Raw genomic sequence first — 27,106 nt, forward strand, 5'->3', positions numbered from 1 at the left:
TTTGAAGTGGTCATTGGCTAGTCTGTATTTCGCGTACTTTGATGGAATTATATAAAACATTTCTTCCTCTTTCTTTACCTCGTCATCTCTCTTCATATAATATATATCAGCCTTCTCCCCGGCTACTTGGGGGAGGATTATCTCAGAACCCTTTATGCTTCCAGGCTTGAATTCTTGTAGGAGAAAGAAGTAAAGGGTTCTCTGCCTTCCCCAAATTGACGTAGAAATGGTAAGATTCTTGAATTTAACTTTCTTTGGTCCAATTTTCTGGGTTCATATTAAATTTGTAGAAACATTATGAACATGAGTCTGAATTTGGCTTTCTTCTATTCTGCTAAGAGGGTTCTCAAATTTGTTAAGAATATAATAATTCAAGGTAGATTTGTTTCTTTTATCCTTGTTTGTTTTATATATATATAAATATATATATATTTTTTAATTTCATTTCTGGCACTGTTTCTATCTGCTTCGTCTTGAGATGCCCGTTTGGGAGCTCGCCTATACTACATCTTTTCTTAAAAATTGTGTTTTGTACTACATCTCAAGTTACTGAGGTTATTTAAAATTCTCGACTGGTTTGTTACATCATCATGGCCTGCAATAATTTAGCTCAAAAGTATCCAAGTTTAGTTTTTTATATGAGATCTAATAATTCTTTACTTGATTTGATATTGCTATTATTTCTGGGGCTTCTCTCCAAGCTCTTGGTTATGTGTAATTTTCAGATTATTCTGCTTCTGAGCAATGCCGACTGTCGATCTAAGATTGTTTTCTTGCAACATAACTAGCCTAGTATCTTATTCTTAGCTTGAATTTTGTAGAAGATTAGCTTCGCTTTTGAGGTTGAAGCAAGTAGGCAACTAGTTATCAGTAGATCTAGTGTTGTTTTAGGTGGAGAGGCATACATGTATTAAAGCACGGCATGTTCATGCTAGATACTCATCATATCTAAAATCTTTTACTACGTAAGAAAGGGTTAAACTGAGAAACAAAACATAGTTTATTTTTTTTTTTGCGGTTCTTATTTATTTTGCTCATAAATGCATGATTCTGATACTAATTTGTTACTTTACGGCATACTCCTTTTAAGGAATTCTTCACTGAATATGGTGAAGCAAACCAATATGAAATTCAAGAGGTGGTTGGCAAGGGAAGTTATGGTGTTGTTGCAGCTGCAGTTGATACTCACACTGGGGAGAAGGTAGCGATAAAAAAGATAACTGATGTTTTTGAGCATGTTTCTGAGGCTACCCGAATCCTTAGGGAAATCAAGCTCCTTAGGCTGCTTCGTCACCCAGATATTGTAGAAATTAAGCATATAATGTTGCCTCCTTGTCGAAGGGAGTTCAAGGATATATTTGTGGTTTTCGAGCTGATGGAAACTGACCTCCATCATGTTATTAAGACGAATGATGATCTCACTCCTGGACACTTTCAGTTCTTTTTGTATCAGCTACTTAGAGCATTAAAGTATATTCATTCAGGTTGGCTATTGTCCTGTCTTATACTGGTGCTTAACGTACTTTTGCTCTATATCTCTGTGCCACTTCCTAACTCACCGTTCTTTTTGCAGCAAATGTGTTCCATCGAGATTTGAAGCCTAAAAACATCCTTGCCAATGCAGACTGCAAGTTGAAGATCTGCGATTTTGGCCTTGCTCGTGCATCATTTGGTGATACTCCATCAGCAGTATTTTGGACTGTAAGTATTTAAGTAGTGCAGCCTTCTGCTAATTTAAAATCATTATTTTGCTTTGTTTCATACCAATATTCTACAAGCGATGTCCTTCTAAAATGAGGATAGAGCTTTACAATTGGAACATTGGAAATGCATATTATTACTACTTACTGAGTTTGAGAATTTAAATTTCTTGTTAGTAATTTCTTACTTATATGCTGATTATTGAAGGATTATGTAGCAACTCGATGGTATCGTGCTCCTGAACTCTGTGGGTCCTTCTTCTCCAAAGTAAGTAATTACATTTTGTTGGTAGGATTGTACAGACACATCTTATGGTCATTCTCCTGATATGACAGTTTGGTCTTGTTTTCTTCTTTAAGTTGATAGATTGTTGATTATTCTTATTGGAAAGTCGATTGGTGTTTCACAATTTATAGTTCTTTTGCAGTTCCAGTTGTGTAAAATGTTACTTTCTGCAGTATACCCCTGTACTGATGTCTGGAGCATAGGATGCATATTTGCTGAAAATCAATTATCGTTTCACAATTTATAGGTGTTTTGCAGTTTCAATTCATCTATCATAGTGTAACACATAATGTTTTGCAGAATACCCTGCTATTGACATCTGGAGTATAGGACGCATATTTGCTGAAAAATCAACTATTGTTTCACAATTTATAGGTCTTTTATGGTTTCAATTTGTCTATCATTGTCTGACATGTAAATTTTTGCAGTATACCCCCGCTATTGATATCTGGAGTATAGGATGCATATATGCTGAAATGCTTTTGGGAAAACCACTGTTTCCTGGAAAGAATGTGGTTCACCAGTTGGATCTCATAACTGATCTGCTTGGTACTCCTGCTGCTGAATCCATTGCAAGGGTTTGTTCTCTGTCAATTATTTTAGTTGGCATTGGCTGTAATTTTTACTTTAATACAATTATGAATACTTTTTGTTTGCGAATAATTTTTTGTTGATGATGTTTTCAGATAAAAAATGATAAGGCCAGAAGATATTTAAGTAGCATGAGGAAAAAAACACCAGTGCCCCTCTCACAGAAAATCCCAAATGCTGATCCACTGGCTCTTAAATTATTGGAGCGATTGATTGCATTTGATCCCAGAGACCGTATATCTGCTGAAGAGGTAAGCTTTAGTAAAAGCAAATTTCTAATGTTAAATTTGTCAATTAGTCAGGTAGTGTTATGTTCATTAGAATGGTATACCGATATCTATGTGCTATATTCCTGCAGGCCTTGGCAGATCCATATTTTTATGGCTTGGCGAATGTTGAAGAGGAACCATCCACTCATCCCATTTCAAAATTTGAATTTGCTTTTGAAAGGAGAAAACTGTCGAAGGATGATGTGAGAGAGCTAATATACAGAGAGGTGCGAGCATTGCAATAGATCTTATTTAATGTATTCTTTATCTGTTACCAGTACTTACTCTGATCAAATTTAAGGAAAACAGATCTTGGAGTATCATCCCCAGATGCTCCAGGAGTATCTTCTTGGCGTGGATCAAACTAGCTTTATGTATCCCAGGTTGGGCCTTTCAAAATAGTTTCCACTGACTATACATCTATTTATTTACTTGCATAATTTTGTTTTCTTATAGAGCTATGTCAACATTCTTTTGTTCTTGTTACTTCCACGCGCTCTTTTATTTTTCTTACAAATAAGTACCCCACTGTCTTGGAACCTTCTTCAAGTGATTCTATGTATTTAGTAAATCTTCTTTTTCAAAAAAGAAATAATTTAGGAGCTGGATTCTGTTATCCACTGGATCCTCAAGCGTTGAATGCTAGGATTTAGTAGTAAAATGTAAAAATAGGAGTTGCATACTGTGGCTTCAGGTTTTTTGAACAGAAAACTACACCTGCCTGACCCCTCTTGATTCTGCTCGTATATTATGGTTCCTGTTGATTCTGCTCGTATATTATGGTTCAGGATGAATTGAAAATGGGAACCATTGTGTCTATGCCTGGTGAATTGCATGCATTCCATCGTGCGTGGGGCAAGCTTGGTTGCATCTTCCTTCTGAACAGCTTCTATTTGGGAAGGTTTAGTCACATTGATACCAATAGGATGTCCGAAAGTACTTTTAACTTTGCTGGGCTGTCTTGACACAAACATTGATATCACCACCAAAGATTTACTATCATTTAAGCCAAGTAACGCAATCATTCAGACGATTTTCATATGACAATGAATTAGTTTTCTTTCTCAGTAGTTGAACCTGGACATGTACATTTTTGATATCTTTCGAAATGGAAGGAGTAACCATAATACTGGATCTTCTCATACATATGAACTACATGTTCCCATTTTTAGGTGTTGTCTCAAAATTTGCATATTTAAGCTTTTCTTTTCCTTTGTGAATTACTTTCTGGGATAGAGTTAAGATAACATTGCTGACTACCATGCAGTTTTAATATGACCCCTAAAAATGGATTTAGGCTGATGGTGATTAAGTTGCATAGGGTTATATTATGTCACTTCACAGTATGCTGTTGCATGTTTTGTAGGTCTTTTATTAACTATGCTTGTGCTGCTTTCTCCTTGTAACGTGCGCTGGGAATTCATTTTTCATGGAATGTTAGTTGACATCTCTGTTTTTCAGTGGGATTGATCAATTTAAGCGGCAATTTGACCATCTTGAGGGTCACTTTGGTAAAGGAATGAGAAGGCTTCCACTACTGAGGCGGTATGCTTCTTTGCCCAGGTGAGGTGTTCTGCATGTGACTAAATGTAATGTAGAAGAATCTGAATTCGACAAGAAGGTCCCCTTTTTCATGACCAGCCTTTTCTTCTATCAACAGGGAGAGGGTTTGTGCACCTATAGACGAGGATCCAGACCAGAAAGAAGAACTCGAAAAACATGCAATGGATGCTGTTGCACGTACTTGCCTCCAGAGCCCTCCAAGATCAGAGGAGAAGAAAGAATCAGAATCTGCTAATTCTAGTATGGTTGCTTTGCCCAATTGCCGTAGTAGACCATGCTATAGTGCACGTTGTATATTAAGAAGTTCTAGTATTAGTGCTTCCAAGTGCATTGAAGTTAAAAGTGGCGGTTGTGAGGTAAGTGTCCTATACCCTATGATGTATGGCCTTGTCAGCAGTAACTAAACGAATACAAAAAAGGGGATCAAGCAAATAGACCACTTGAAAAAAACTTGGTGTGCTAGTGTAGTGGTGCTTCAGTAAGCATGAGCGAGAAAGAGGAAAACACCAATCTTCACTACAAGAAGCCTAATAATATACCCAATTGAATTTTTTTTTTTCCAATTTTCTCCAATCGGTAAGGGTTGGAGGTCTTCTCCTTTTTCCCTATTTTCCTCCTCCATCCGTTCAAGGGGTGGGGAACCACATTACTGTTGAGTTTATTCTTCTTATTCTTCTAGTTTAAATTCAAAGTTATGCGACAGGGATTCAAATGCGAGCATGAAAAGAATGATAGTTCTAAATTTTGCTTTCTTTTCTATCTGCATTGCCCCCAGGATGCACTTTCCAAGCAACGCATGAATGGGATTGGTGGATTGTCAGAGAAGGTGCCAGCTTTGTATGCTTGATAGGTTTAGTTTGGCTAATTAAGATTTGTTGCTAATGTCTCAAGTGTGATTCTGTAGTTGCTGATGTATGCTACCAACTTTACCACTTTCATTGTTGTTAAACTGTCAACAATCATTCTGGTGTAACTCAATAGGAATCACGTTACAGATTTTCTTTTCTGACTTGTGAAATCTTTGTGCTGTGTCCTTGTTCTGGTCAATGTATCAAGTGCTGGCACACCATGCACCCTACACCTTTGCGCAAATCAGTAGAAGGTAGAAAGAATTCCGCAAATTTGCGGCTAAAACCTGAAAAGAATGTATCGTTTCAAATTGACATAATCATTCGTTTCAAATCGACATAATCATTCGTTTCAAATCGGCATAATCATTCGTTTCAAATCGGCATAATCATTGCTTGGAAGAAATCAACAATGAAGTCAATGCCTGATCTAGATTAGCCTCAACCAGATTAGGTTTTTAATTCTTGTTTAGCTCTACATATGCTGTTCTTTTGTGCTGAAAACAGAACATAGAAACTGTTCTGGAAGGATAAACCATATCCTCCATCAGTACATCTCTGCTTCCCCACAAGCCAGCAAATGTCACTACAGACGGATTTTTATGAAAGAATAAACTATATACTCCATCAGAGCATTCTGCATCCCCACAAACCTTAAAAAATATTGTGGAAGGATAAACCATATCCTCAATCACTGCTTAGCCGTCAAATGTAACTACAAACAGATTGTTCTGAAAGGATAGACGATATACTCCATCGGTGGATTTCTGCCCTCGAGGGGAAGCTCTAGGAAGTAAATGATACTGCTACTTGCACCTCTAGGGAAGCTACAATCAAGTAATAGAAGACGCACAAACTTCAGCTTTACGGTGCACATTTTGCTGAGTTGTGGATAATTTGTTTATGCAACTAAAAAGTATACAACATACTTCTCTGTGAATCAGATTGCACTTTGAAGTCATTAATCAAGAGCATGTGTTGCTTCTTTCACTTTGGTCGCATGTCCTCCGTAACATATTATTACTGCTGAGTGTTGGCATCTTTGGGGCTAACCACTTCCATCAACTTGTCCATGGGAGGCAAGGTGTGCCATGTATTGCTGCAGCAGTGAAAGATTGTTTCAGAATATTAGTTAGATTAAAGTGTGCAAAACCATCCACAACTACTACTTTACCAGAGGGAACAAACACAATAAAGTTTGCAGCCTCATATAAATTTTTTCCTTGAAAAAAAAGGAAGAAGAAGAAGCTTTATTGGATAAGACACTTGTATATTTTCAGAATAAGCATTATATGTAAAAGAATCAGCAGTTCCAAAAACATGTAGTATTCTACAATTTGGATTCTATCAGACCACATGGAGATGCACATACATATTTTACTAGTTGATGAGACATGAGTAATTATACTTGTCCGCGATCTGACAGTTGACTTTTTGAGAAGATTAACAAGAAATTTTGAAAGTCTTTCTAAGGATATATCAGATTTGCAGCAACATCAATTAGGCCAAAGTTTCCTTTTCTTCAGGCATTCATGTCATGTGGGGTTTCTTCCATTACCGGCTTCAGACTAGAAATCTCTACACCTAGTGGAGCAAGTTCAGTGCAGTTGGTTCTAGAAACTCATGAAAGATATTGAACCTTTACTGGGGTGGATCAAAGGCCTCGGCAAGAATCTAAAGTCAGCTTACTAACTGGACTAAACTGAGATGCAAAAGAACAAGCACCACAGAATAGCGCCACAAATTATCACTACCTCAAATTTTATCTTAATTTCTCAGTATGACATGTCATCTATATTCATTTAAGAAGATGTTCTCATCTAAAGCAGACATAACTATAAGCCTTTAATTCAACATCTAAGATCATCAGGACACCACTATGGAGTACGGAATTAATCACAATGTTGTAAACTAGCACCAATTTTTCCCCAACAACCAACCATTGTTACAAGCAACATAGAGCTATTCAAACAAAGATCGTTAGGCTGTAAAACAGAATAGAGACATCTTTTCAGAAGTGCAAACTCAATAACTATCATTATATATGCATATGGTGAAAAAAGGCAGATAGTGATCAAACTTTTGACTTACTGCATGATATGCATATGGAGATTTCCCTTGGCGTTCAAAATGTTTAGCCAAAACCAACCATTCAATAGGTCCCCACTCTTCCTCTTCAAAACAATTACCAAGTGCCGCTTTGTATAACTATCGAAAACCAAATATTCATCACTACAATCAACAAATACTTCTCAAAACAACAATAATTGGCATAAAAAATACATAACATTCCCAATCATACAACATACCTTGGCAGTGTCAGTTAAGAGCTCAGTGCCAGCCGGATAAGATGCATAGAATTGGTCACCCCGAGAGTACCCAGCCCTTGTTCTGCAATACCAGATTAACAACACAAATATGATTAAGCATGCATTTCACTTTTTTTTCCTATCCTTTTCCGTTCTCTATTTTTTCCCCTCTGAAATGATAAGTTTCAGGATTTAAATGGTCCAAAGCAAGCCATATTCACCAAAATATAAAAACCCAGCTCTAAATTTTTCGATAACTTAAAATCCCAGAAAGTTCTTGCACGTAAATTTCTCTATTTTTGTAAGTAATCCAAAATTTTCTGTAAGAAGGGATTGAACTTACGTGTTGCTGGTGTAGGCATAGCTGATGAGGGCAGTGAAACAATAAAATCCAGTGTAACCTACTATTCTCCTGAACTTCTGAATTTTCAAAATTTCCTTCCACCCATCATACAGCCTCATATTCATGTTCAGTAACCACCAGAGGGCCATCTAATCTCCTACAAGCAAAGCTTCAGTCAGACATTTTGTCAAACAGTTCATCTTCATAGTATGCTATTTGCATATAAATGCAACTTGTTTTTCTTTTTACACGTAAAAACATGCAAGTTCCTGTGAATTTATGTGTGTGAACGATGGAGACTGGAGACAAAGTTACTTGTGAGAAGCTAAAGTAGCAGGTGAAACGAGAACGGAGTTTGCAGCAGAACTCTGGGGACGACAATGGACTGAATCAGCAGGTAAAACGACGCCGCAATAGGCGATTAGTAGCTAGTACTTCATGACATGTTACTGCTGTAGATGTGGGGTGGATGGCACGTTCATAACGTAGTCTTCAAATTTCTCTAATTTATATATTCGTCCCTCATATCTTAAAAAATGATCAATTTGAACTTCGATCACATTTTTAATTATCATTCTAGCATTAAAAGTTTGTAATGGGATGCACTATACTATTCATTAAAATCAAATTAAAATCCAAATCGAGATGAAATGATATAAATTCAGTTGCTTGGTTTTTTTATTTGACTTAATTGAAAATCAATTGCTTTATCTAGCCTTGATCCAATTTGTATGACTTTCGATTTTGCCACAAATGTATTACCAACCAAATACTCGAACGCTAAAAGATATGAATACAGTAATATAATGTACTACATAAATGTAGTGTATTGAATAAAATTAAATATAAATGGCCTTTATATCAAGATATCATAACTTGCCCCTTTGTCAATCTTTTTCCAAGAAATACAAATATTTTGATTTTCTTAGTGACAATTGAGTCCAATGCCAAAATTTATGTAATCCAACACCAAATTGACTTGTAATGTGTTGGAACTTGATTTTGACCTATAAATTTCCGATGCCTGAAAGTTCCTAAAGAGGTCTTTATTACCATATTGGTTGTTCTTTCCTACTCGATAAAGCTCATGCTCAAGTCCTCAATACAAAATATCAAAATCTTGGACGCAATAAAGAAATCTCAAATCTGATCTGCAAGAAGACATGAAATGGGATGGGACGACATAACTCGTGCCCATGACTTTATAAGCTAAAAAAATATGATTAGATGAAATTGGATCATTGACCAATTTGGTGAAGAATCATGGTCCAAATGCTATATTCCAAAGATGCGGCAGTACTGAATTGAAGACTTCAGTTTAGGGCTATTTTTATTTGCAATTTCCCCGTTGTCACTATCCAGCAATTACACAAATTTCTTTGGTAAATCTTCTCACCATCTGCCAGTATTTCATTGGGACCAGAACCTCTGAATTGTCGGACTTTGCCAACTTTACAGTTTTATATCCTGGCTTTCAATCAACTCAGTGCAAATGCCATCCAACGACCGCTGTTGTACTGGTATAGTCCTACTCAGTAGTCAGTACTCCGCTCTCCGGCTGAAATGAAAGATTCATTTCTTCCCCATCTCCTCCTCTTCCTCGCCGCCTTTCTTCTCCACCTACCACCTCAAATCTCATCCTCTACACCATCCCCTCTCCCCAAGGAAGCCCTGCCAACAAAATCTGGCTACCTGACTATCAACTCTACTTCAGGATCAGCCATATTCTACACCTTTTATGAAGCACAAAAGCCCACCACACCCCTCTCTGAAACCCCACTTCTCATCTGGCTCCAAGGTGGCCCTGGCTGCTCCTCCATGCTTGGAAACTTCTATGAACTCGGCCCCTGGCGGGTTTCGTCTAACGTGTCAGTTGAGCCTAATCCAGGGCCTTGGAATAGGATTTTTGGGCTGCTTTTTATTGATAATCCTATTGGAGTTGGATTTAGCATTGCTGCTTCACCTGAAGAAATCCCAAGAAATCAACATGATGTCGCGAAACATCTTTTCATTGCGATCAAGAAGTTTTTGATGTTGGATGATTCGTTCAAGACGAGGCCTGTCTATGTAACTGGAGAGAGTTATGCTGGAAAATATGTTCCGGGATTTGGATACTATGCATTGAAACAGAATGCTAAGTTGCCAGTTTCTGAGAGGCTGAATTTGCAGGGAGTTGCAATAGGGAATGGACTGACTGATCCTATTACACAAGTGGCTACTCATGCTTTGAATGCTTATTATTCTGGATTCGTGAACGATAAGCAGAAGAAGGTGTTGGAGGATCTTCAGAAGGAGGCTGTTGAATTAACTCAAAATCGCAACTGGAGCGAGGCTACAAATGCAAGAAGCAGGGTGTTAGACGAATTACAGCAGATGACTGGCTTGGCTACTTTGTATGATTTCAGAAGGCTAATTCCTTATCAAGATGAATTAGTAGCCGAGTTCTTGGCTAATGTGGAGGTCAGAAAGGCGCTAGGGGCGAAGGAAAGCATTGTTTTTGAAGTATGTAGTGATGCTGTGGGCGAGTTATTGCATGCAGATGTGATGAAGAGTGTGAGATACATGGTTGACTATTTGGTTAAGAATACAAAGGTTTTGTTGTATCAGGGACACTGCGATTTGAGAGACGGCGTGGTGTCAACTGAGGCGTGGGTGAAGAAATTGAAGTGGGAGAAAATTGGAGAGTTTTTGGAAGCAACAAGGAAGGTGTGGAAGGTGGATGGGAAATTAGCTGGTTATGTGCAGAAGCTGGGGAGTTTAAGCCATGTGGTAGTGTTGGGTGCTGGACATCTTGTGCCTACTGATCAGGCAGTTAATTCTCAGGCAATGATAGAAGATTGGGTTCTGGAGAAGGGATTGTTTGCTGATCAGCAGATTAACAAATTGCACGCCAATGTTAGTGGCTCGCTTTAATTTTAGCTGTAGTGTGCTGCATTATTTGTTGTAATAGTAATTCAGCTCCAAGCATAAGAATGTCTGACCGAAGTGAGCTGTTAATTTCAGAAACCAGAACTTAACTACACTCTTCTCTGTAGAAGCAGCCTCTAAATTAGTCACACTTGTGTGTCGTCTGTTTTTGGGAACCATTGATCTATAGTTTACTCAGAATCCGATTCTGCCACTACTACGTTTTTTTTGTTATGTTACAAAGCCTACACAGGACTTCAGCTTAAAAAATTTGCAGACATTTCTGCAAGTTCCCGTGGTAGAGCTGCTGAGAATCGTCTGTCTTCACAATTCCTGTACCCCAGCTCCATTTTTTGCAAGAACATAAAGATTCAGCAGTATACTTCTGAAAACTTCTTTACTGGCTTAGACACAGCGATTATGTAAACATAGAAAATCCTGCACGTACGGTATATAATTTCCCGAGTAATAAACTGAATTCCGAAGAAGAAATTAATCAGCTTGTTGGAGTAGGCTGAGGTAATTACTGTAACAAAAGCAACTATATCAAGACTGATGTTCATGTAAGCTCTTGGAGACATTTTACCGAACAGCTCCTATTCAAAGACAAATAGGACGTCAAGCAATCTGCCGACAGAACGACGACGTCGTTTGCAATCAACCAGTTGAGCTCTTAAATTTTTTATGAAGCTAATTGAAATTTACTCCCCAAAAACTTTTATTCTTTTTTTTTTTTATCGTAACGGTAATATTTGTATAACCTACTTTAACTTAATCTAAAGAGAAAAGGAGCCGAAGGGATTTCCCGTCATAGGAAGCCACAATTAAGTGACAAGATGGAAGGCAAGACATTAAGTTTTGGTGGTACCAACAGTTCTTGACCTCCCACTCCCACCAAGACTTAACCAAGACTAATAAGTCTTGGTGGTACCAACACCCAAGAGGTTGTTGGCCCCCAAAAACTTTTATTCAGTTACATATAAACCACTAAACTTTGAATTCCAGCCACTTTACATATAAAGCACCGTTGCACCATTTTCTGTTTTCTACCATAGCAAGTCTGTTTGTTGGTATGTATATCATCATACGTAGCAGCTATTTGAGTTCAACATTGTCATGTCACTAAGGTTATTTGGGGTCTCCCCTACGAAAGTGTGCCTCTAATCACTTCATTTATCGAAGAAAATGAAAATTATTTGTCTAGAGGTTTGTTGCTGCGTAATTGTTGTTATATGTAGTCATGCTACTGCTACTATTAATGCTGCGTATTCTGGCTCCACAGGGAAATTATTTTAATGTTTGGTGGTAAAGAATCGATTTTTATATTATTACTGGTTCGTTTGTAGATTCTTGCTCTTTCCAAGGATGATTTGATTTGAGAAAACATTTTATTGTAGTGAAGAAAAATAAATAATTGGCATAAAAGTGTAGATATCAATACATTATTTACATTTTCTTTTGCAAGATTCTGTCATAGGATCTTGCACTGTCTAGGCGTGCAGTGTCCTTATAGAATTTCAAGATAGTTAGGGATATAAATGAGTCGAGTTGAGTCGACCTTTCGCTTAATCGAGATGAGTTTCGATTCAATTTTATTAAAGTCGAACTCGAGCTCGAGTTCAACCTCAAATTAGAGTCAAATCGAGCTTAAACTCGAGCCTAAAAAAATAATTATTTTACTTTTAAAAAATGAATAAAATAGTAATTTTTTCTTAACAAATAATAAAATATTAGAAATACATATGCAATTTTACTATATATATATATATATATATAATCGAGTGGCTCGCAAGCTAATGAATTGAATTTCTCTATGCTCAAATTCGAATCGAGTTTTGATCGAACTGACTCACGAACACTCACGAATAGTTTGATTCGTTTGTAACCCTAAACATGATTATGCCAAAATTACTTAATTTGCAGAATTGAAGAACCTTGGGGTCAAAATATTGTTATCCAATATCGATATGCTTATTTACTAAATAAAGATCATCAATGATAACATCTCATAGGATAGCATAGCGATAAAAAATGATGACTGATGTTTTTGAGCATGTATATTTGGGATTTTTTTTTTTTTCAAATCTATGGTGTTTGTTTTCGATCTCTTTTGCGAGGTGGGTCATAAGCTCTTGCTCTCTCTCTCTTGCGTGCCCTTAGAGAATTACAAAATAATAATCTTGATTGCGCCAAACTTATCAATTCGGCAATAGAAAAGCCTTGAAGTACTCAAAATATATTATCCAATATTGCTATTTTTATTTAGTAAATAAAGATCCTCAATGCATAACAACTCTTAATGCATTATTAAGAGCAGTTGAATAAAGTTACAAGTTCAAATCCAAAGCCTTTTATTCCAAATCAATTGGTTATGCAGTGGCAACCCAAGGGCGAACCAGGAGCAGGCTGTTCACAAATGCCTCCCCCTGGGAATTTTCTGTCAATGCAAGTTTGGTTACAATTTTTAAACTCAGAGCAAGGACCTTGGTATACCAACGTTCTTTCACCTGTCACAACAACAACATCTGTACACCAAAAAAAACATATTATCAGTGGCATAAAACCAAAACTTTGACATATTAGCATGCCATTATTAACAAGAAAGCATGTATGTGTCATGTTTTCAAAGGCTGTTTAGATTTCTAGAAGCAAATTGCGTGTCACGTTTGAAGACATGGATTATTTAATCTAAGGAGTCAATGTGAAATATTTATATAATTAGAATGATCTAAGACTCCAATTTCAAATCTAATGAACAGTTTTCAAATTGAGCTTCTATACACCAAGGTAAGGCAGATTCTCTCAAGATGTTTTGTTCTGACTGATAAGATGATGTGAAGTGGAGGCTTGGTGATGGCTTTGCTGTTTTTACATTGACTCCTTTCCCTTCTTACCAACTATAAATCATCATCCATCTCATTGCTGAAAATCCATTCAAGCTCTTGCCTTACCCAATATTCTGGAAAAAAAAAAAAAAAAACTACCCTTTACGTAGTCACTATTCTCAACTCAAATGGAGTTCATAATTCCTCTGCACTGTCGCAACCTCCTCAAACTGCTCCTCTTCCTCACCATCGTCCACCATGTACCACACTCAACCACCTCTCTCGATCTCCTTCCCAAAGAAGCACTGCCGACCAATTCTGGATACCTGGAAGTCAACTCAACAACTGGTTCAGCCCTTTTCTACACATACTACGAGGCACAAGAGCCGGCCACACCCCTATCTCAAACCCCCCTTCTCATCTGGCTCCAAGGTGGCCCTGGCTGCTCCTCCATGCTTGGAAACTTCTATGAACTTGGTCCGTGGCTGGTTACGTCTAATGTTTCAGTTAAGCCTAATCCAGGGGCATGGAACAGGATATTTGGGGTCCTTTTTATTGATAATCCAATTGGAACTGGATTCAGCATTGCTGCTTCGCCTCAAGAAATCCCAAGAAATCAGCATGACGTTGCGAAACATCTTTTCATCGCTATCAAGAAGTTTATTAAGCTGGATGATATGTTTAAAACGAGGCCAATTTATGTTACTGGGGAGAGTTATGCTGGAAAGTATGTTCCGGCACTTGGCTACTACATATTGAAAAAGAATGCTATTTTGCCAGTTTCCAGTAGGGTCAATTTAGCCGGTGTAGCTATTGGAAACGGACTAACAGATCCGGCCACACAAACGGCCACTTATGCTGTGAATGCTTACTATTCTGGATTCATTAACGATAAGCAGAAGAAAATCTTAGAGAATCTTCAGAAGAAGGCTGTTGAATTGACACAAATTGGGAATTGGACTCAGGCTTCTAATGCAAGAGATACAGTGGTGCAAACATTGGTAGACATGACTGGCTTCGCAAGTGTATATGATTTTAGAAGGTTAGTTCCATATCAAGATTATTTAGTGGCGGAGTTTCTAACAAATATGGAGGTAAAAAAGGCGTTAGGTGCTAAGGAAAATATTGTGTTTGAAGGATGTAGTGATGTTGTGGAAGATGCACTAACCGAGGATATCATGAAGAGTGTGAGGTATATGGTTGACTATTTAGTTATGGAAACTAAGGTTTTATTGTACCAGGGACAGTGTGATATGCTTCTTAATGTGGTGTCGAATGAGGCTTGGATAAAGAAACTGAAGTGGGAGAGACTAAGAGAGTTCATGGAAGCAGATAGGAAAGTTTGGAGAGTGAATGAGACTTTAGCTGGCTCTGTGCAGAAGTTTGAGAAATTGAGTCATGTTGTGGTGTTGAATGCGGGACACCCTGTGCCTACTGATCAGCCGTTGAATTCTCAAGCTATGATAGAAGACTGGGTTTTGGACAGGGGACTCTTTGCAAATTAGCAGTAGAACAACATGCAAACCAAATTTTACTGTGTCAAATTTGATTTACTTTATGTTGTGTGCTGTTATATTTGTTACTCCAATTGATAATTTGTATTATTTGATTTACCTAGTAATTTAGCTCCAATTGTTACTCTTAAGCCAAGAACTTAATCATCTTGGCCATCTTGGCTGATGAACAAGCAGCTTCAATAGCCATTATAGATTTGATGTGGGCGTAGCCTGAATTCTATCGATACGTTCAAATAAAATGTTCTGCTTCCCGGAAAAAAAAAGGATCAAATAGGAATCAGTTCAACTGTCACGCTCCAAATCCGGGTCCTTGGACCGAATTTGCAACGTGGCACATCGTATCTATGAGACCTTACTCCCATAAATACAAGGTATCATGATCATAACTTATAAAATTTCACTAAAATTTAGAACTTACAAATACTAATGAAATACATACATCTTACTAAATTGCATCTACAAAATGCTTTACTCTAACTTCTTAAAATTTAAACATCTATCTATTTACCTCTCTCACTTATCTTCTAAATGTACACGAGTTGACTTCCTTGATCTGCAAGAAAGATAAAGAGACGTGGGTTAAGCGATGTACGCCCAGTAGATAGTACTTACTCCCCTGTCGGATCATGTAACTATATACATATTATATACATTTGCAAATTCGGTCACTCCATACCACATGCATACTAAATCAATTAAAAACATTTGTCATCCTATTTCAAATATTATATAAACATACTTCATTGAAAGCTAGTGGTATGTACATAATTTGCCTCCGTCCGTCCGACGTGGCACTTAGTCTCGCAGGTTTTAGAGGTGACTTCCGTCGAACGTAGCGTAGAAATACACGTAACATGACATGATCGTATTCATTAAACATACTTGCAAATTATAAAACATATCAATCACGTCATCTCATTTCATAAATATAGCTCATAAACAAGTACACTCAATATTCGGCTTCTGAGTATTCCGCCTAGATATTGAACCTCTTCTAGGAGGGTGGTAGATTAAGCATTGTCCTTGATCTTCACTTAATCTACCCATATAATGACTATTTATAACCGATCAAGCATTTTCCCTAATATTCACTTGATCGTCACACTGATATGACTATATCCCATATCGTTTATTTCATGATCGTTTAGAGCTTTTGGATAACTTAAAATCATTTCACATGTCACATGCATAATTCTTTTAAATTCATAAAAGTATGCCACTCATTTTATTTAATATAGCATAACTACAAATAAATTTCAAATAGGCATACATGATCCAATTTGCATATATCAAAATAAAACATTCACTTGAGAAAAATTCATATATAACATTTCAGAAAACCCAAAGGGGTAAGCACCACCTACCTCGAACTGCTAACATGCCTTAAACGTGCTTCAAACCTATTGTCAATAACATGTATACCATAATTAGTTCTCATGTCTTGTTCTTAAAGAACTTATTTCTTTCTCAAGTAATTCTATAAAACATATATGGATTTTCAATAAAACGTACTTGAATAGTTTCCGAAGAATAGAATGGTTCCCCTTCCTAGAAAATACTTATAAAGTTTTAATTTTTTTTCCAGAAGGTTCCTCGATTTCAAAACTTTTCTTACTTATAAATCTGGAGTTTATTTATATGATAGTTGTCCCTGTATTAACTTGGTCAATCACAATTTAGTCATTGCCTAAGCATTTCTAAAGGCACCAGCTTAACAATGCCAACACGAGGCTTTTTTTTTTTTTTTTTTTTTACACAATTGGTCAATGACCAACATTTGAGATCTAATTACTAAAACATATCGACTAGTTGAATTGAACCATTTTGTAGTCCAACTAAAATAGTGCTTTAGACCAAGTAATGTTGATCCGAACTTTAGTAAAAATTGCTCACAGATGAAAGGTCCATTTCATGATTCACAAATCAACTTGAAAACCCAGACATAATTCAAACTTTGAAGATCAGTTACCCAATTTGTAGCCAACTTCAAATTTAACCAATATGGCTTGCATGCCACGGTATTATTTCTCCCTAGTAAACAATCAATATATAAGTGACTTTTATGCAAAGATCCCCCTTGATTACAGCCAACATACGACTAAGTAGGTAAGTCACAATTGACTAACTCAAAACCTGAAACACACGTTTTTCTGGAGTCATACAAGAAAAACTAGTGGAGTCATACAGTGTTGCAATGAGACGCGGAGTTATCAACAGGGTTTGCAGTAGAATCTTTCAAATCCTTCACAAAAAATGCAATTACTTTTTCTTGAATTTTCTTCTCCAAGCGCTTTCTACATGTAAATCAGTTCATGTCCAAACAAATGTATGATAAGAGCTGGTTGCCTCGAGAAGAAATTGGTTTTATTTGTCCATAATTGCCTAAACAGTCGGTCAATCGTCCATTGATATTTATGATTTCAACCAAACAAATTCCCCAGGTCTCAGAAGTTAATCTTCATCATAATCTCATACAGAAAACAGTACACAGATTCTGTTAGTCTTATTTAGACCAGATATAATGTAGATTTCAAGAGATGTAATGACATTTGGAGGCAAGCCTGTGATGAAGAAGACCAAGTGAGCAATGATGCGAGGAAAATAAAATAAATTGGCCCAAAAAAGAGACCAAAAGAATTACTATTAACTTCTACCAGATCAGATGCCAACTTGAAGCAAACAAACCCGTACTATGATTGCCATTACTGTTGTTCGTATAGGGCATGGAATTGCAGGGCAACCTGCAGGTATTTCAGAGCCATAAAGATTAGTACAAGAACTCTCCCCATATTTGCGTCCAGCCGTTTATTGTATTCTTCAGATATGCTTGCTTGCAATTTTTGTTCGTCTAAAATGATGAACTGGAGAAAAGAAGGAAAAGGTGGAAGCAGAAGAAGAAGGCAACGTACGTGACACAGTAGAAGGGCTGCAACCTGTAAATGTCTATGTTTTGCTTGCAGGGTTTCCAGTCCTCCTCTAGAATGGAATACTGGAATATTTTTTGATTTGTCTAAACAGTGAATTATTTGTAAAAAAAAAAAAAAAAAAAATTGTTTGTTTGTTGCATAATAAAACTTTTTTAACACTTTTTTTGTCAAAAAATTTTATTTACTTTTTTATTTCACATAAATTACATCACAAAAAATGTTGCAGATTATATGCATTTGGGAGTTACATCATTGTCAATATTGAGTAATGGATCTTATCTTAAAGACATCACTAATTAATGATCACAACATAACCTAGTTGAAATCATCGTCGGGTCCTCTCCTATGTACACCAATTGATCAACAATCATCATGATATAAAATTGGTAAAGAAGCACAAGATTCTAATTTATGAGAAAATTTTATGGTCCCTCTAGAGAGCTATTTCCTCAATTTATATTTTAAAAAAATGATAGTGATTTATTTTTTAAACGATTTAAATTGTTACAATCTAATAGTCAAAATCTTTTATTTTGCCATCCAACGATAAATCTCTAACGTATATTGTAGATTTAGCCCATTCCTTAATGTTTTTGGACATGTTTCATATTACTGGACATATATTATATTGGGATAGTCTAAATTCACACCCCTAATGCATTAATGACTTGTATCATGAGAATTGATAATTTGTACTATTAGCATTAATAGTTATACCATATGTAGATTTAGACCGTAGGTAGGGGTGTGGATTTAGCATCATTCACAATAATAATAAAAGGGGACACTATGGCAAAGAGCCTATTGCCTCCAAGCAAAGGCGAAAGAAGGAAAAACAAAAAAATTGGAATAAGGCATTTACCCAAGAAAAGGCCCCCGGTCTTTGCCCAAGAAAATCTCATTGGTACAATCTTCTTATCGGTAGCTGATATGTTTACCAAAAGAAGCAGTATGTAGTGCTTTATTAGAATATATGGTAACCGAAGCTAGAAAGCTATCAATTACCAGCGATTTGAGCAACACAGAAAGATAGTATATTACCATCAGGGCAAGAACTTGCTCAGGACATCCTATGGGAAAACTCATTACGCAAAAAAGTTTTTTTTAAGCGCTAGACTCATTATGCAAAATTATTCAGCAAAAACTGCATGAAGCCCATTTACATCACAAATGAAAATAGTTTTCTTCCCGTGATGACTAGAAAGTATGAAGTCTCAAGTAAAACGAGTCCGCACACCTGTCTTGACTAGAGCCAGCCAGAGAGGAGAAACGAATCCGGACACCCCTCTCTCTTCCGCTGCCACCAGCAACTTTATCTCTGTGCCTTTTCGTTTTTTGGGGTGGGGATACGTGTCTTTTAGTCTTCACTGAACTTTTTGCCATTTCTATGTACTATCAGCGAAATCTGAACTCATCTTTAATCCTGTCTTGAAATGAGTCCGGACACCTGTCTAGACTAGAGCTAGCCAGAGAGGAGAAGTTGTCAGTCATGTGACTGGACGCAGTTGGGAGGGACGTAGCATTAGAAACTTTTCTTACCCTCTTACCAGATTCCGGATGCCACATCTTTGATTGATTGACCCCTTTTTTGACATCCTACGGAACTTTTCTCCAATTTATTAGGGATAATTTTAGAAACCACCCCTGAGGTTCTTGCTAGTATTTAGATAAACTCTCGTCAAGGGCTCTTGTGGGCATCATCACAAATTTAGTGGTCTAGCACTCTTCAATTAAAGCAATCATCCCTTGAATTCAAAAACAGAATAGAGACACTTAGCGAAAGGAGAACCTCAAAAACTTGGCATGCAAGATCACAAAATTAGAAAAGGGCAGAAACTAGTGATGAATAATTGATGAATATTCTTATCCTACAACCCAACAAGTGAGGAATCCAAATTATCCAAGACGCAGCTAGCTTTGTCGAGCAGAACAGTTTTTGACTTTCTCAAACTCAAATGGAGTCAGTGATTCCATTGCACGGTCACAACCTCCTCAAACTCCTCCTCTTCCTCACCACCCTCCACCATCTACAGCGGTCAGCCACCTCTCTGGATCAGCCTTTGAATTCTCAAGCAATGATAGAAGACTGGGTTTTGGACAGGGGATTGTTTGCCAATTAGCAAACCAAATGCAAACCAAATATCACTTCGTTGTGTCATATTTTCTTTACTTTGTTGTGTGCTGTAACATCTGTCCTAGTAATTCAGCTCCAGTATTTACTCTTGAAGCCAAGAACTTGATCATCTGGGGTGATGAATTAGCAGTTTCAATAGCCATTACAAATTAGTTATTACTATCTTTGTTCTTAGGCACAGCCTAATGAATCCATACTCATTAAGTTACTAGTCAGTTCAAATGAATATATGCTGCTTTTTGGAAGCAACCAATGGCAATAGGAGCCAGTTCAACTCTGTTCAAAGGGGACACAAAGTTGTCAACATGGCGTGCTGTAGAATAGTGCTGAGCTTGGAGCTTTCAACTCCTTCAAAAATATGCAATTGTTTTTCTTGAATTTTCTTCTCCATGACTGGTTCAACTACTTTCTGCATCATGTCCAATGAATTGCCTCAGCTCACCAAAAAGTACGCACTAGAGGTGGCAATTTGGATTGAGATCCATTTATCCATCCATATAATCCATAATTAAATGGATTTGGATTATCCATTTATGGTATTGGTTTTAAATGGTTGATCCAAGTAAAACCATTAAATTAAATGGATTTATATGGATTATCCACAAAAACCACATATATCCATTTCCCTAAAAACCAAATAAAAGAAACGGATAGATCCCTCTAACTAGAACCAACTGGGAATGAAGGACCACATGTGACAGCTGTTGAATGAAGGATTGAGTGGGAAAATCTTAACAACTTAAACATAACTAATTTCCAACGCCCTTTGCACGCTGAAGACTTGGGGCATGTGGTTGTTAATTGACATCTCAGATGCTGTAGAATTATTAACGGAAACTTGCAGAATAGATCCGCATCAAATTAATGAAGGTGAGAAAAAAAGTGATTAGGACGTCCAGAAATTCGCGATTTAGACTAGTCCAAGATTATTGTGTTTATAAATACTCCGGCTTTTTCTCAAAGCTATTCATATTACAAGAAATGGTAATACAAAAACAAAGTAACCAAAATATTTAAATGGATTATAAATGGATAATTGGTTTTTATTTAATCCATTTAGATCCATCCATTTAGATCCATTTATTAAATGGATCTATATGGATTGGATAAATTTCATACACCATCCATTTAGTCAAAACCAATTATGAACCATTTATCCATATTGCCACCTCTAGTACGCACCATCTGCCGGTTTCTTGAGAAGCAATTGGTTTCATTTGTCAATACACTGCCCAAACGGTCAATCATCCATTATATGACTTCCATCCAACAATTTCCCCAAAGTCTCACAAGTTAATCTTGAAAATAAACTTACACAGCAAAAACAACACCAAACAATGTTAGTCTTATCAAATTTTCTTGTTCCAAACTTGAATATAATTTCTAAATCAGAAAAATAAACAATAAAAGAGAATGGATCTAAGAAATGTAATGGCATTTGGAGGCATGCTTGTGATAAAAAAGACCAAGTGTGCAATTCTTTGGTCCCTCTAAAGAACCATTCCCTCAATTTATATTTTTCTTTAAAAATGATAGTAATGTATATTTTAAATTATTTAAATTGTTACAATTAATAGTCAAAATCTCTGATTTTTACCATCCAACGATAAATCTCTAACGTACCTTGTGAATTAATATATGTCCACTAATATGAAACATGTCCCAAAAACATTCATAGTAAAAGGGGATACTATGGCAAAGAACCTATTGTCCCCAAGAAAAGCCGGAAAGAAGGAAAAATAAAAAGCCCTCTGTATTTGCCCAAGAAAATACTGCTAATCTCATTCGTACAATAGTCTTACCAGTAGTTGATTTGTTCACCAAAAGAAATTCTCTTTGGAGGGCATCACAATTTCCAGTGGTCTGGCACTCTTCCAATTTAGACTTCAATTAAAGCAATCATCCTTTGAACAACATTTGAGCAATTAAAACAGAATTATCAGTTCGTAAAACAGAATAGAGACACTTACCGAAAGGAAAACGTCAACAACTTCAGAATGCAAGATCATTGCCACTCCAAAAACTTTTTTTTTTAAAAAAAAACATAAAATACTGATGAATAATTGCATATTCTTATCCTACGACCCCACAAGTGAGAACAACTTTAACATATAGAAATCCAACCATATTTCAGTAAATTATCCGAAACACAGCTATTTTGTTGGACAGTTTGTCTTCGAAGAGAAGTGGAAAGAAGCCATAGTTTGTCCTATGGTTGCATGCGAGTCGAATCGCTCGCGAGCAAGTTGAGTCAAAACTTGATTCGAGTTCGAACTAATCAAATCAGGCTCGAACTTGAATTTGAATTCAAAAATACTCAACTCGTTAGCTCTTGAGCCGATTCGATTATATATATATATATATATATTATTTTAATAGTAAAATTACATATATATATCTATAATATTTTATTATTTATTAAAAAATTACTATTTTATTCATTTTTTAAAAATATAAAATAAATTATTTTTTTATCCTTTTAAACTGGAGCGCGAACTCGACTTGACTCGAATTTCAGGTCGAGTTCAAGTTTTACAATGAGAACTCGTCGAGTTCGAATTCGAATTTTCTAAAATTAAGTCTAGATTTGACTCGATCAAAACAAAACTCGATTTGACTCGATTCATTTGCAGTTCTAATTTATTCTCCTACTGATAATTCCATTGGTTGAGAGGATGTTCTTCAAGCATTTCCATATGGAGTGCTTTTATCGAGCGGGTGTTGCCACTCTTTGTTGACTTCTCCAAATCTAGTAGGTCCAAAAATGGTTTAAAGTCTTTTCAAATTCTCAATGACTAGGAATGGCAACGGGCGGGCTTGGGGCGGGGGAGGCCTTATCTAGCGGGTGTTGCCACTCTTTGTTGGCTTCTCCAAATCCAGTGGGTCCAGAAATGGTTTAGTCTTTTCAGATTCTCAATGACTAGGAATGGCAACGGGGCGAGTTTGGGGCGGAGGGACCCTTCCCCACCCCCTGCCTCACTGCCTACTACTTCCTCCTGCCCCGCCCCGCTTCCCCCGTGGGGGCACCTGCGAGGTTAATAAAAACTTGTAATATAATTTTATTGTAGTCAAATTTTAACAAACAATTAAGTACTAAAATATCAACACATCACCAAATTATTATGCATTGTAATTTCACAATTAAAACCCATAAAAACAATCAAACAAAAACTATTTGAATACAATCTAACATGATGAAACAAATACAACTAAAGTAGTCAAGTTTTCACTTTTGAATAACTACAATCACTAAGTCATTATTATATGTTTTTTGAGAAAAAAAGTGTTGTTAAGTGTAATTAGGAATTTAGTATAAATGTATAGTAAATTTAGTATAACTAATTAATAAATTTTATTAGTAGACATGTATAGTTATTAGTATACTAATATGCATTATATTACACTTATAACTAATAATATCATTATTATAAGTTTGTAACTAATTAAATTAAATATTATATATAAACACATAAATATATGTATACATATATTTAAATGGGCTGACAGGGCAGGGAAAAATTCCCCTCGCCCTGGCCCCGCCCCATTAGTCCCCCGAGGACATCCGCCCCAATTGCTATCCCTATCAATGATCCTGTTGAATCTATCTCCTTTCCCACAGTGTAAGAGAATGGAGTAAGTGTAGGTATAAATTACTGACATTTGATGTAAAAAAAATTTGTGAAGTGTTTTATCTTGTGCTTGATATTAAGCCCCACCAATGCTTCATTTGTGCTTGTTTGGATAGTGGATAATTGCAGAAACTTATTTATTTATATTATTAACACATTTTTCAACTATATTTTAATCTCTCGTATATCACATGAAAAAAAGTGTTATGATATTTTTTCAAAACATTTTCCAAAATAATCTAGTATCTCCTCATTCATATGCTCCTCCCTCATCCCACTGTATTCGACTTCCAGCCTTTTTGCCAATTGGCAGCCAGATTTGACAGTATACAACCCTGAATTGTTTGCACGCCAGTTGAACTTGTCTGGACCTTCAGGAGGCTAAGTGGAATCTGTTGGCTCTGTTTGCTCTATCAAAATCCATTCAAGCTCTTAGCTCTGTCACTTTTCTCAACTCAAATGGAGTCAGTAATTCAATTGCACAGTCACAACCTCCTCAAACTCCTCCTCTTCCTCACCATCCTCCACCATCTACAACACTCAACCACCTCTCTCGATCTCCTTCCCAAAGAAGCACTGCCGACCAATTCTGGATACCTCGAAGTCAACTCAACAACTGGTTCAGCCCTTTTCTACACATATTACGAGGCACAAGAGCCCGCCACACCCCTCTGTCAAACCCCACTTCTCATCTGGCTCCAAGGTGGGCCTGGATGCTCCTCCATGCTTGGAAACTTCTATGAACTAGGCCCCTGGCTGGTTTCGTCTAATGTTTCAGTTAAGCCTAATCCAGGGGCCTGGAACAGGATATTTGGTCTCCTTTTTATTGATAATCCAATTGGAACAGGATTCAGCATTGCCGCTTCGCCTCAAGAAATCCCAAGAAATCAGCATGATGTCGCGAAACATCTTTTCATTGCAATCAAGAAGTTTATTAAGCTAGATGATTTGTTTAAAACGAGGCCAATTTATGTTGCTGGGGAAAGTTATGCTGGAAAATACGTTCCAGCACTTGGCCACTACATATTGACAAAGAATGCTATGTTGCCAGTTTCTAGTAGGGTCAATTTAGCTGGTGTAGCTATAGGGAATGGGATAACTGATCCTGCAACACAAACGACCACACATGCTTTGAATGCTTACTATTCTGGATTCATTAATGATAAGCAGAAGGAAGTCTTGGAGAATCTTCAAAAGGAGGCTGTTGAATTGGTACAAATTGGGAACTGGACTGGTGCTGCTGATGCGAGGCATATAGTGTTCAAAACATTGCTAGACATGACTGGCTTGGCAACTATGTATGATTTTAGAAGGTTAGTTCCATATCAAGATTATTTAGTGGCTGAGTTTTTAACAAATTCAGAGGTAAAAAAGGCGTTAGGGGCTAAGGAAGATATTGTGTTCAAAGATTGTAGCGAAGTTGTGGCAGAGGCACTGAATGAAGATCACATGAAGAGTGTGAGGTATATGGTTGACTACTTAGTTCAGGAAACTAAGGTTTTACTGTACCAGGGCCAGTGTGATATGCTGGATAATGTGGTGTCGAATGAGGCTTGGGTGAAGAAATTGAAGTGGGAAAAAATGAGAGAGTTCTTGGAAGCAGAAAAGAAAGTTTGGAGAGTGAATGAGACTTTAGCAGGTTCTGTGCAGAAGTATGAGAATTTGAGTCATGTTGTGGTGTTGAATGCTGGACACCTTGTGCCTGCTGATCAGCCTTTGAATTCTCAAGCAATGATAGAAGACTGGGTTTTGGACAGGGGATTGTTTGCCAATTAGCAAACAAAATGCAAACCAAATATCACTTTGTTGTGTCATATTTTATTTACTTTGTTGTGTGCTGTAACATCTGTCCTAGTAATTCAGCTCCAGTATTTACTCTTGAAGCCAAGAACTTTATCATCTGGGCTGATGCATTAGCAGTTTCAATAGCCATTAAAAATTAGTTATTACTATCTTTGTTCTTAGGCACAGCCTAATGAATCGATACTCATTAAGTTACTAATGAGTTCAAATGAATATATACCAATAGCAATAGGAGCCAGTTCAACTCTGTTCAATTGTTTGCTGTAGAATCTTGCTGAGCTTGGAGCTTTCAACTCCTTCAAAAATATGCAATTGCTTTTCTTGAATTTTCTTCTCCATGACTGATTCAACTACTTTCTGCATGTAAATTTGTCTCATGCCCAATGAATTGCCTCGGCTCACCAAGAAACACACACTATCAGCTGCTTTCTTGAGAAGCAATTGGTTTCATTTGTCAATACATTGCCGAAACGGTCAATCAGAAGTTAACCTTGAAAATAAACTTACAACACAAAAACAACACAAATAACGTTAGTCTTATTAAATTTTCTTGTTCCAAACTTGAATATAATTTCTAAATCAGAAAAATAAACAATAAAAGAGAATGGATCTAAGAAATGTAATGGCATTTGGAGGCAGGCTTGTGATAAAAAGGACCAAGTGAGGAACGATGAGAAGAAAGTAAAATAAATTTGGCCCAAAAAGAGACCAAAAGAATTACTACTAACTTCTAACAGATGCCCACTTGAAGCAAACAAACCCGTACTATGATGCCATAATAGTTTGTTGTATAGGGCATGGAGTTGCAGGGCAACCTGCAGAGTACCTGCAGGTATTTCAGAGCCATAGGTATTAGAACAAGAGCTCTCCCCTTATGTGCATCCAGCCCTTTATTGCATGATCAATTGGAGAAAAGAAGAAAAAGGCAAAATTGGGCGGAGAAGGAAAGGAGAGGCGATGGTAGTGGAAGAGCTGCAAATTCTAAAGGTCTCTATTTTGCTTCTAGGGTTTCCTGGCTTCCTTTAGGAAGAGGTGACTGCCTCTGGCCTTCTGAAACTGGGTATATATAATATAGGTCCTGTAAAGCCCAAACAGGAAAGATGTTAGATGAAAATGCCACGAAATACTTTGCACGTGGCGTTCCATGAGAATAATTCAATACTAAACATACGACTTAAGTGATACATACAAATTAAAAAAAAAAATTCAACAATTCTTTTGTTTATATCTTTCAAATAAGAATGTAGTGATTTTTATCATTTTGTATAGGTGGACCGGTTCCATAATAATTCACTTTTAACCTTGCAGAAGCAAAATTTTTGTCATATGATTGAATTGTGATTGTAAAGGAGGGAAATAATTATCTTTGTTAACGGTTAATTCTATTTCAATGTTATTGATTGATTTTGGTTTAATCGACAAAAAACTTATGTAACGTGATAAAAGATATCTTCT

General features: G+C 36.7%; 5 protein-coding genes across 6 annotated transcripts; 4 read left to right on the forward strand and 1 right to left on the reverse strand.

The window, feature by feature from the left end:
• The first annotated feature begins 6 nt into the window (after positions 1 to 6).
• Positions 7 to 5,418, forward strand: LOC113719139 (mitogen-activated protein kinase 9-like). The gene is made up of 11 exons (XM_027244218.2): positions 7 to 229; positions 1,091 to 1,484; positions 1,574 to 1,701; positions 1,909 to 1,968; positions 2,415 to 2,564; positions 2,673 to 2,828; positions 2,936 to 3,073; positions 3,156 to 3,229; positions 4,308 to 4,409; positions 4,507 to 4,765; positions 5,185 to 5,418. The coding sequence occupies exons 1-11, from the start codon at positions 227 to 229 to the stop codon at positions 5,254 to 5,256; spliced, it is 1,536 nt and encodes a 511-aa protein (XP_027100019.1). The 5' UTR covers positions 7 to 226; the 3' UTR covers positions 5,257 to 5,418.
• A 501-nt stretch (positions 5,419 to 5,919) lies between these two features.
• Positions 5,920 to 8,363, reverse strand: LOC113718800 (uncharacterized). 2 transcript variants are annotated; one of them, XR_003454632.2, is made up of 6 exons: positions 8,225 to 8,362; positions 7,910 to 8,066; positions 7,567 to 7,648; positions 7,349 to 7,465; positions 6,187 to 6,356; positions 5,920 to 6,084 (listed from the first exon to the last, which is right to left on the reverse strand). XR_003454632.2 is itself a non-coding variant. In XM_027243715.2 (5 exons), the coding sequence occupies exons 2-5, from the start codon at positions 8,056 to 8,058 to the stop codon at positions 6,306 to 6,308; spliced, it is 399 nt and encodes a 132-aa protein (XP_027099516.1). In that variant the 5' UTR covers positions 8,059 to 8,066; positions 8,225 to 8,363; the 3' UTR covers positions 5,920 to 6,305. The 2 variants fall into 2 exon arrangements, 1 of the variants encoding a protein (XP_027099516.1); XM_027243715.2 differs by having other exon boundaries at positions 5,920 to 6,356; positions 8,225 to 8,363.
• Positions 8,364 to 9,262: 899 nt separating this feature from the next.
• On the forward strand, positions 9,263 to 11,030 carry LOC113719482 (serine carboxypeptidase-like 50). The gene has a single exon (XM_027244680.2). It carries the CDS (start codon positions 9,473 to 9,475, stop codon positions 10,820 to 10,822), a length of 1,350 nt encoding a protein of 449 aa, XP_027100481.1. The 5' UTR covers positions 9,263 to 9,472; the 3' UTR covers positions 10,823 to 11,030.
• A 2,513-nt stretch (positions 11,031 to 13,543) lies between these two features.
• LOC113716547 (serine carboxypeptidase-like 50) lies at positions 13,544 to 15,286 on the forward strand. The gene has a single exon (XM_027240933.2). It carries the CDS (start codon positions 13,830 to 13,832, stop codon positions 15,144 to 15,146), a length of 1,317 nt encoding a protein of 438 aa, XP_027096734.2. The 5' UTR covers positions 13,544 to 13,829; the 3' UTR covers positions 15,147 to 15,286.
• An 8,701-nt stretch (positions 15,287 to 23,987) lies between these two features.
• On the forward strand, positions 23,988 to 25,898 carry LOC140021606 (serine carboxypeptidase-like 50). Its single transcript, XM_072072864.1, has one exon. The coding sequence runs from the start codon at positions 24,308 to 24,310 to the stop codon at positions 25,622 to 25,624; it is 1,317 nt and encodes a 438-aa protein (XP_071928965.1). The 5' UTR covers positions 23,988 to 24,307; the 3' UTR covers positions 25,625 to 25,898.
• Positions 25,899 to 27,106: the final 1,208 nt, after the last annotated feature.

The sequence above is a fragment of the Coffea arabica genome, chromosome 11e (genome assembly GCF_036785885.1).
Source record: "Coffea arabica cultivar ET-39 chromosome 11e, Coffea Arabica ET-39 HiFi, whole genome shotgun sequence".
NCBI classification, from domain to species: domain Eukaryota; kingdom Viridiplantae; phylum Streptophyta; class Magnoliopsida; order Gentianales; family Rubiaceae; genus Coffea; species Coffea arabica.

Bases quoted from the DNA above. Each gene is read 5' to 3' on its own strand.
- LOC140021606 (XM_072072864.1), top strand. From the start codon at position 24,308: ATGGAGTCAGTAATTCAATTGCACAGTCACAACCTCCTCAAACTCCTC.
- LOC113716547 (XM_027240933.2), top strand. From the start codon at position 13,830: ATGGAGTTCATAATTCCTCTGCACTGTCGCAACCTCCTCAAACTGCTC.
- LOC113719482 (XM_027244680.2), top strand. From the start codon at position 9,473: ATGAAAGATTCATTTCTTCCCCATCTCCTCCTCTTCCTCGCCGCCTTT.
- LOC113719139 (XM_027244218.2), top strand. The intron at 1,702-1,908 runs GTAAGTATTTAA...TGATTATTGAAG, and splicing joins CATCAGCAGTATTTTGGACT to GATTATGTAGCAACTCGATG. The intron at 3,230-4,307 runs GTTGGGCCTTTC...TCTGTTTTTCAG, and splicing joins ACTAGCTTTATGTATCCCAG to TGGGATTGATCAATTTAAGC.
- LOC113718800 (XM_027243715.2), bottom strand. From the start codon at position 8,058: ATGGCCCTCTGGTGGTTACTGAACATGAATATGAGGCTGTATGATGGG. The intron at 7,466-7,566 runs GTATGTTGTATG...GGTTTTCGATAG, and splicing joins TCTTAACTGACACTGCCAAG to TTATACAAAGCGGCACTTGG. The intron at 6,357-7,348 runs GTAAGTCAAAAG...TCACTGCTGCAG, and splicing joins CTCCATATGCATATCATGCA to CAATACATGGCACACCTTGC.